Source organism: Berghia stephanieae, chromosome 2, assembly GCF_034508935.2.
Source record: "Berghia stephanieae isolate SIO BIC M18660-M18661 chromosome 2, UCSD_Bste_1.3, whole genome shotgun sequence".
Taxonomy (NCBI): domain Eukaryota; kingdom Metazoa; phylum Mollusca; class Gastropoda; order Nudibranchia; family Aeolidiidae; genus Berghia; species Berghia stephanieae.
The window spans coordinates 79,724,219-79,734,218 of record NC_088361.1 but is presented as its reverse complement, the minus strand read 5'-3'; the positions used below and the strand labels follow the sequence as shown (position 1 = coordinate 79,734,218).

General features: G+C 37.1%; 1 protein-coding gene across 7 annotated transcripts in view; it reads left to right on the top strand.

The window, feature by feature from the left end:
- Window positions 1-814: 814 nt before the first annotated feature.
- LOC144965605 (inositol polyphosphate-5-phosphatase A-like) overlaps window positions 815-10,000 on the top strand; it is a 72,866-nt gene continuing 63,680 nt past the window's right edge. For 2 of the 7 annotated variants that reach the window (XR_013644068.1, XM_078901144.1), the window contains exons 1-5: window positions 815-974; window positions 5,257-5,341; window positions 5,653-5,694; window positions 6,387-6,487; window positions 7,042-7,129. Coding sequence is in view for 4 of the 7 variants with exons in the window: in XM_078901144.1 (XP_078757270.1) it covers window positions 5,279-5,341; window positions 5,653-5,694; window positions 6,387-6,487; window positions 7,042-7,129 (294 nt within the window). In the remaining 3 variants the exon portion in view is untranslated. Of the gene's footprint in view, window positions 1,026-5,256; window positions 5,342-5,652; window positions 5,695-6,386; window positions 6,488-7,041; window positions 7,130-10,000 lie in introns of all 7 variants that reach the window. The other 5 variants (XR_013644069.1, XM_078901146.1, XM_078901147.1 and 2 more) reach the window with 4 other exon arrangements.

Below are 10,000 nucleotides of genomic sequence, written 5' to 3'. Positions count from 1 at the left end.
AAAGAGAGCCATAGCGGGCATACTAGTTCGACTCCAGACCATTGAGCTTATTGTTTGGGCTCGAACCCACAAAAATTACACACTAACCCGCCACAAGTTTGTTACAAGACACAGTACCACCACAGAATCTTTATTCTAGGGCTTCCGATGTCATTATTTATTAACATTAAAATTATTAAAACCGATCTCCTCCCTCCGTTTTCAACCAATCTTCTTCAAACTTTCTACAAATGAGTGTCATACAAATACGCAGGTCCTCTAGGAGCCGGATTTTTGAAAAAAAAAAATAAATTTATGAGTAATTTGAAATTATGTAACTTTTTTTTTCAAGGGGAATAATCGAGTAATAACTTAGAACTTAATTTTTAAAGTTTCTAATTAAAAAAATCAAAAATCGGGCTTCTAGAGCCTCTTATTTTCCTTTTTTCTACCTCTGGCCAAAATATTATGGCAATGGGTTGATAAACAAAAAAAGCCTTTGACTTTTTAAGATTTGTTGTTTATTTTCCAATATGGCGTCGTTTCCATAGCAAACAAACATATCTATTATAACTGTGCTTAGAAGTTTAGGATATTTCACAGTGTCGCTCCCCCCCCCCCCCCCCCCCCCCCCCCCCTAAATCGATAAAATGAAGGAGCTCCCCCCCCCCCCCCCCCCCCCCCCCCCCCCCCCTAAATCGGATAAAATGAATGGGAGGTAATGTTTAAAACTATTTCTTTCATGGTTGTTACCTCCCTTGTTAAGTCAATGAAGAAAAGTAACGGGTAGGGGCGCTGATGACAATGACGTAAATATCCAAAGGGGAATAAATGAGACGTTTATCGTTGTTTTTGGGGAAGGCGAGTGGCGAGTGTTGTTGGAGTGAGCCGAGAGAGCAGCGAGTTGTAAACTTGTACCGAGTCTTCCGTGATCAGTGATCGACGAAACTAGCTTGACGAAAAGCTGGGGAAAATAGGCTTCAGCGTTGAAAGCTGTAAGTGAAATATATGAATATCACATTTTGAATCTGGATAATGTTGTTCAAGTAAGTTACCGCTCCACTTGTGGAAAGGATTTTACACTTATTTGAATTGGTTTGTCAGTTTTTGTGTTTACACTCTAGAATTTCTTACACACACTATGGAGATAGCTACTTGACTGTTGACTTAGTCAACTCCACTTGGACACAGCCACAAGCAAAACTAGACAATATAATTCCATGAATGATTGCGCAAACATTTCAATACATTAAATACAGTGCTAAGTTTGTTGAGTTCCTTAGAGATATCTACATATATTTGTTATAGGTACTTAGCTACCTATGACTTATACTTCTATGAGTAAGTCTAACACTAACATATTCCACATTCCACTGGATGCAAATGCTGCTATCGTTTATCATCTAGGCTAGACTAGATAGTAAATAGTAGTATATGATGATGGGTTACCATAATCAGGTCAATATATATATTTTTTTTCTACAGGTCTACATCTGTTTAAATAAAAACTAAATCCGTCATACTCTTTACGCCGTAACTCCCAGCTAAAAAATTATATTGCACTGAGAATGTATTTTTTGAAATCCTGATTCATTTGGAATCTGTAGTTTCACAGAACTTTTATTACTTAACCTATTAGTTTTAGCCAGAAATAGTAATGGACTTCCAATTAGTTGCAATGCTACAACAATGTCCAATAAATAATACTATTTAAATTAACATTCATTTTTTAAGTGGTGTAATTTTTCTAATAAAAAGGTTGTCTTTCTCTCTCCCCCCCCCCCCCCCCCCCCCCCCCCCAGATGATAACAATAACAAAAAAAACCTCTTTAGTTGTGCTGTGAAACTACGGACGTCCTTCCAATTTTTTTTTTTCCAACAGCATGAGTTAAAAGTTAAAAAAAATTGTAGAATCGTATATTTTACAAAGAAAATGTAAAGATTAACAGCAATGCTCATGTTTTTAATAGGACAAATGAAAGCAATGCAATGTATGTTGTTTATTTTTACTATATATATATATATATATATATATATATATATATATATATATATATATATATATATATATATATATATATATATATATATATAAGGCAGACACATGAGAAAAAAAATAGATTTTTGGGGGGAGAAAAAATTATATTGACATAGGTTGTACATAACAATAAAGCCACATCTATTATTGTTGTCAGCAAAACAAAGTTTGATACTTTTGAGAGTGGAGAGAAATATATTATTGGCCAAAGATATTTAAGCAATGTAACCAGACTCGATAAAACCACGATCTGAGCAGGAAAAGGGTTAAAATGCACCAATTCATTCGGAATACAGGTATGCCTGTCCTGGAATTTCCCAATTTGTCCTGGAAATTAATTGAAAAAAATGTCTGTTTCGGAAAATACGGACATTTACTTTTTGTCCTGGAAATTTAAAAAATCGACCAATATATTAACGTTTATGTAATTGGGAACTACTGTGACATCATCATCATCATTATCCCTATCACACACACAAATACAACCACCACCATTACATCATCATCATCCTAACCACCGATACTACCACATCATCACCATTCCTATCACCAATACTATCACAACCACCACATCATCATCCCTACCACTAATACTACTATTACAACCGTCATCATTCCTAACTACTACAACAACAACCACCATCACATTATCATTCCTACCATCACAACAACAACTACCACATTGGCATCTCTACTGCCACTACTAAAAGAACCACTACCACCCATTCACCGTCTCTACCACCACGTCATCATCTCTACCACCACAACTACAACAGCCACCTCATAATCATGATTTCTATTACCATTACTACAACAATCACAACCACATCATCATCTCTACCACCACTACCACAACAACCAGCACCACATCATCATCTCTACCACCACAATTACAACCACTACCACCACATCATCATCCCCACCTCCATTACTAAAATCACCATTAACCACATCATCATTTCTACCACCACCACTTCTAAACGTTTGAGTATCATCTGCGTAAAATTGATATAAAAGATTTAATTTCTTAATAATCTTTGACAGGGGCTGCATATACTAGTAAAAATGACTGGTCCAAGGACCGAGCCCTGAAGAACACCAAATTTCAAAGGACACATATCGGATTTGACACCGCTCACCACGACAGTCTGCTAGTGGTCAGTAAGATACGATCGGAACCAGCTCAGTGCAGTGCCATTATACCAATAATTCTCTCAAGGCGACTGAGTAGTATGTCGTGGTCAATAGTATCGAATGCTGCAGATAATTCCAAAAGGCAGAGAATGTTCAGCTTATTTTTGTCTGCATTCCGAGTCAGATGGTTGAACATGAAGAATGCCAGTCTCTGTGCTGTGGTGCTCCTTGTATGCTGACTGAAATTGTTCTTCTATCTTTTTGAGATGTGCCACGAGTTGAAACAGTATGACTTTTTCCAAAAGCTTCGAAAGGAAGGGAAGGTTGGAAACTAGACGGTAGTTTTTCATTACGTTTTGGCCAAGCGATGTTTTTTTAAATAGTGGTTTAACTAGAGCTGTCTTGAAAAGGGTTGGAACTGTGCCAAATAATAGAGAGGCATTACTGATTTTAGTAATTGAAGGTGTAAGAGAATCAACGCAAGGTTTCAAGTGCTGGAGTGGTAGAGGATCCGGCTTGCATGATTTTGTAGGCGCTCCGTATGATGCTCTTGACAAACAGGTTGCAAATGCAGATGGTAGATCACTTTCGTTCATGTTATTGGGTGTAGATGGCGATGATTTATCTTGTCCCAACAATTCATTGCATATGCCGAAAAGCTGCTTGCATGATTGTGTTTAGTCGAATTTTGACAAGTAATAGTTAGATTTTGCTTTCCGACACACATTCTTCCAATGACGATGACAGACTTTAAACAATCCCAGGTGGGTTGATGACCCTGATTTACAAATTTTTGCTTTCTGCTTTATGTAGAGTAATGTTTAAGCTGATTTAACATCATCGTTATACCAAGGAGCGTACGTTAGTTTTGATTTGAGTTGAGTTTTGACTGGTGCATGACTATCTAAAACTTTTCCAATGCACTTATTCTACGATTTTGATGTCAATAGGTTGTTATTTTGAAAGGCGGCTTTTAAGGTCGATATTAAGACTATCACTAAGACTAACACTATCATCTATTAGACCACCACTATGACAACAATTGATCATCATCCTTACCGCCACTACTACTACAACTACAACAACCACCACCACATCATCATCCCTACCACCACTACTACTACAACTACCATCACATCATCATCCCTACCACATCTACTACAACTGCCACCACGCCATCATCCATTCGACCACTACTACTGCAACAACCACCACATCATCATTCCTACCACCACTAACTATTACTATAACTACCACCACATTAGCATCTCTATTGCCACTAATACTACAACCAGTACCACCACATCATCATCCCTACCACCACTACTACTACAACCACCGCCACATCATCATCCCTACCACCACTACTATTACTACACCAACCATCAATCATATCATTATCCCTACCACCACTGCTAATACAACCACCACGATATATCTTTACTACTACTACAACCACATCCACATCCTCATCCGTACCACCACCACTACTACAACCACATCCACATCATTCCTACCACCACTACAACTACCACCACATCATCATCCCAACCACATCTTCTTCAACTACCACCACACTATCATCCGTTAGACCACTAATACTACAAACACCACCATATCATCATCCCTACCTCCACTACTACAACAACCACCACCACATTCTTAGCACCACCACTACTGCAACTGCCACCACATCATCATTCCTTCCACAACTACTACAACTACCAACACACCATCATCCCTAAGACCACTACTACTACAACCACTTCCACACCATCATCCCTACCACAACCTCTACTACAACCACCACCACTACTAAAAGCACAACATCATCCCTACCAACACTACTATTATCACCATTACCATTACCAATACAACCACCACATCATCATCATCACTACCACAACTTCTACAACCACTTACACACCATCATCCTTACTACAACCAACAGTTTCATGATTTTTGATGATAAAATTATTTTCATCATTGAGCTTCAACACCTTAATCCCACCCCACTCAGTGTCACATACCAAGCATAATGATGTGTTGTTTTCTGTTTACAATAATTTTTTGAACCTTGCTTAATTCAATTGCCTCTTCCTCAGGTAAGCCAGTTGCTCAGCAAAGATGGAAGGAGACTGTTCGAAAACATTGCTCATTACAGCAAATATTGCTTCCATTTTTGAGGAGGTATGTAAGCACCAGAACCTTATAATTGTATTGGGCTTAATAGGCAACGAAATTTGATGATATTCAATTCAACCCTTCATAAGAAACTTTTTGACAATTCAAATCTCTGACATCCCTGACAATTTCAGGATAATCGTTATTTGGAAGAATAAATAAATTAATAAATAAGAAAATATAATTTGACCCACAGAAATTTTGTGCTGATGCAGCTTAGTACATACGTATGTGACTGTTACACACACATACACTCACTCACACATACACACACAATATGAAATTAAAATTGTCACTACTTTTGATTTGGTCCACAGCCCGACACACTGTTCCCAATTTGGTTGAAGGCTTTCTACCAGGTATGTTTATTGCTATTCTTATTTTGTCCTTTTTATTTTTTTTATATTATCAATTTCTTTCTTGTTTCAATGTATTTGATGACGTCTCAGGAATTGCAACATTGTGAGATATTACTTAAAATAATTTTGCCTTTCTGTTGTCAAGATAAAATATTTTATTAAAGGGCAACATTTGTTTTGAAGATTTATCTCTCCTATTCATCTTTGGAAATATATGGCTCTGATGTGGGCTGAAAGGAGGCTTTTCACATCTCAGATTATTTATATTATTATTCTTTTATTTAGTCGGAATGATTGATAAGTAAAAGGCAAGTCGAGTATTCTTTTCTTTATTTTCTATAATCTCACAATCAATTACTTTGATAAGGGATAAAAGAGCTGTGGAAGTTTGTGTGTGAAATAGAAAAGCATGTGACAAAAGTGTGTATTAAGTATTTTTAAAACTTTGTTTTTTAAGTCAGTTATCTGAACATCACTGCCAAAACACTCGCTGGTGCTCATTTCTATTTTGAATATAAAGCAAGGAATGGTTAAAAGAGAAAGCGCATGGTTGTAACAAAAAAGGGAGTGTGAATTTTTGTGTGTTTGTATTTGTGCATGTGTTGGTATTTGAATTAGGATAATTGTTAATGGGAGCGGCAATTTTATGATTATCTCGTTGACAATTGTTTGTATAATTAAATTGTCCTCAGTGTATCCAGACTCATAAGCCTGGTTTCCTCGCCATCCATTGTCAGGAAGTGGGTGGCAAGAATTATGAGGAGTCGATGCAAAATGTCAATCATTTTATCAAGTAAGATAATTGTACTTTTATTGCAACTTGCGAAATGGTTATATTATTATTAAATTAGATTTATTCATACCTGCAAGTACTTATTTTCAAGTCTGACATCCCAGATTGTTATGGTCTCATTATTGCAATGGAAATTCTCTCAAACTAGCCATGTGCATGTAGGCTTTTAGTAATTCAAACCTTGCAAGATGAAACCTATTCAAGCTTCATCCTCTCAGATGTAGTCAAATTTTGAATTTTTATAAATGCTCTTACATGATTTGATTTTCATTTTTAATTAATTAATTAATTAATTAATTTTATAAGACAATGATTATGATTATGGTGTTGACAATGATGATGATGATGTTGATCATCATCAATATTATTATTTTTATTATTGCGACAGTTCCTTTTTTGATAACCAGATGATTTTTAATGTTTAATAAGGCAATGGAATCATTCAATTTTATTACATGCAACTCACCAAGTGACTGACATGATTTGTGGATTAACCCAATGTTACTTTTACTATTACATTTCTGTTGTCATTTGATTTGTTACCCATTCACCAGAACATTGCTAGGCTGTGAGGAACTTCATCGCTATGACAGAGCTAGGATATTTTTGGACGAGGATTACACAGCTTCTGACAAGTTCACTGTAAGTCATCCTCCATTACATTACCCATAGTGGCCAACTGTCCTAATAAAATCGGGACAGTATCGATTTGGCAATCTGAGAAAAAAAAAGAAAAGAAAAAAATAATTGGACTGTTTATACGGATGGAAATGACCCTTGCCTGTTTCAGGATGCAAATTAAAACAAGGAACAGTAAAAAGCTCTAAATCTGGATTCTATAATACTATAAAAATGACAGTCCATACTGCTGTTTTGGGTCATGACAGCATTGCATGTTAGGGTGTCCGGTTTCAGCTCTTTGAAAAGTTGGCAGTTTTGCTTATTTGATACGTAGGTCATTTTATTTTGAAGAGATAAGAGCTTCGGTTCAAGTTGATCGTGAAGCAATGAGACAGTATTTCTTTAAAAATTATAACTGCCTGTATTACTGTTGTCACTAAGAAAGCAGTAATTGTAAGTGATGCAGACTTCAATGGAGTCTTGGGTTTTATAATTATTTTTGGTCACTTGGTGGAAACGGTGTTTGAAAATATATGAATCATTTAAAAGTATTAAAAATTAGGCTCATGATAAAGAGATACAATTTGAAAGTTTCCACGATTGTTTGACAGTTTTAAGATCAGAAAAGAATGCTCATGGCCATTGGTTATTCTAGAGTTTAATGTATGTGAAAAACTGTACATGGTTGTTAGTTTTGATCCAAGCCACGAAAAGGTGGCTTTTAAGACAGATGTGAGTGTATGTACACTACTTTCCCCAGTGTGAAGGACATCGGGTCATCGTTATTGGATGTGTAAAGTTGAAAATGAGAAAAAATTATGAACATTTATTTATTACATTTCAATGGATGTACTATACTCAATGCGCTTTTATAGTTCTTCATTAAATCCCCCATCTGGCCATTTTAAACCCAAGTTTCCATATCATTCACTGTAAATTTATATGGTGGGTGTCTTTTCCTTATTTAACCCTCTTACAATATGTCTATATCCAGACATTCATTTATACTAGAGTTGAATCGGGTAAAGTGTGATAGTGCCTTAATCAAGAACACAATGCAGGTGTCAAGAGTTTTGAGATTGTTGTCACCCATCCAATCATTGGCCACACCATACTCGCTTGACTTTGTGTCCAGGCACAACTTTGTATTGCAGAACCAGATACACCACACTATGTGTTGTAATGTTGATTACGATGAAAGTGTGTGGGATAAATGATACATAATGTAAGAAACCCCCCCCCCCCCCCCCAAAAAAAAAAAATGTTTTAATCAATAAATAAAAACAAACAAATAAGCAAGTTTAAACAAAGTTGCCCCAGCATTAGGTCCTTTGGTAAGAATCCTGACACTCATTATCCCATTCAATTGGGTGTGAATATTTTTTTACTATTGGGAAGGGGGGGGGGGGGGGGGGGAGACATATTGTGAGAATGGTAGTATAAAAAGGATACCAAACAGGTGCACTTTACTGTTTAAGATGGAAGTTGGTTTGATGCAGTCCTGCTAGGCTAGGAGGGATAAAAAAAAACATTGTAACATTCATTGAGCATTGTGTCCTGTAAACACCTTACTCACATCCCGTTCATTTAGGATTGAATGAGTGAGTATCGTGAATTTGTGGAAATGTGCCATATTATATATATGTGTATATATATATATATTATATGTGTGTGTGTGTGTGTGTGTGTGTGTGTGTGTGTGTGTGTGTGTGTGCATATTAAAATAGGCTTGACTGCGATATTTTCTTTTCTAATTTAAATGTCTTCAACAAATTCTGACCCAATTTGACAAACTGTTACCCGCAGTTTTTATTAAAGGACAGTGAAAATGTCACAAATTAAGGAAATTGTTTTGAAACAGCATATTGAGTTTCTTAGAGCGTAAACATCCAGAGATTTTCGGTGATGCGTCTGTAGTGCAAGGAGGGTTATAAGATTAAAAGGTGACAATCCAACAGAAACTTCAAGATCATTTTCACTGTGGTTGACCCATCACTGTGACAGATGCTCAGCATCAAGTTAGAGTAGATAAAATGATTCAACCAAACTGTTGTATTAAACAGTGAGACATTTACAGATGTTGATTGGGTTTCTTTGGAAAGAGTACAATATCTCATTAATGATGTTTTAGGCTACAAATTACTGTGCACATTGGATCGCATGTTGATGCTTGAAATGAAAGCCAACAGAAAAAAGATCTCCGAAGAACTTTAGACATGTTACAAGACTGAACATCATTGTTCATATTGGGTCTCTTTGCCATATTATTACTGAGGATGAATAATTGGTATATCATTATGGCCCAGAAAACATGGGACAATCAATGGAATTTCAATACAACGATTTGTCAAGTCCCAAAAAGTTCAAAGTTGCTACCTCTGTTGGTAAAGTGTTGCTAACATTTTTCTGGGACTGTCAAAGAATGGTTCATGTAGAGTTTTTAGAGCAAGGTAGTACTGAACTCCATCTGATACATTGAGCAGACTCTTCAAAAGCTACAGACTCAATTATCCTGCATTAAACCATATAATAACACTCCACCATGTACGGCCTTACTCACATCTGATGACTCGGGGGGGGGGGGGGGGGGGGGGGGGGGGGGGGGGGGGGGGGGGGGGGGGGGGGGGGGGGGGGGGGGGGGGGGGGGGGGGGGGGGGGGGGGGGGGGGGGGGGGGGGGGGGGGGCTCTGGTTGAATCAGATTTCGGGAGATCCTGCCTCATTCTCTCCATAGTCCCAACCTGGCCCCTTAGGAATTCTCTCTTTTCCAAAAACTCAAAGTGTACTTGAAGGGAAATCATAACACCGAGAATAAAAACATTAAAACAAATGTGCGACAGTGGTTCAGAGGAAAAGACACAGAATTTTTAATTGGCGCATTGCATTAACTAGTA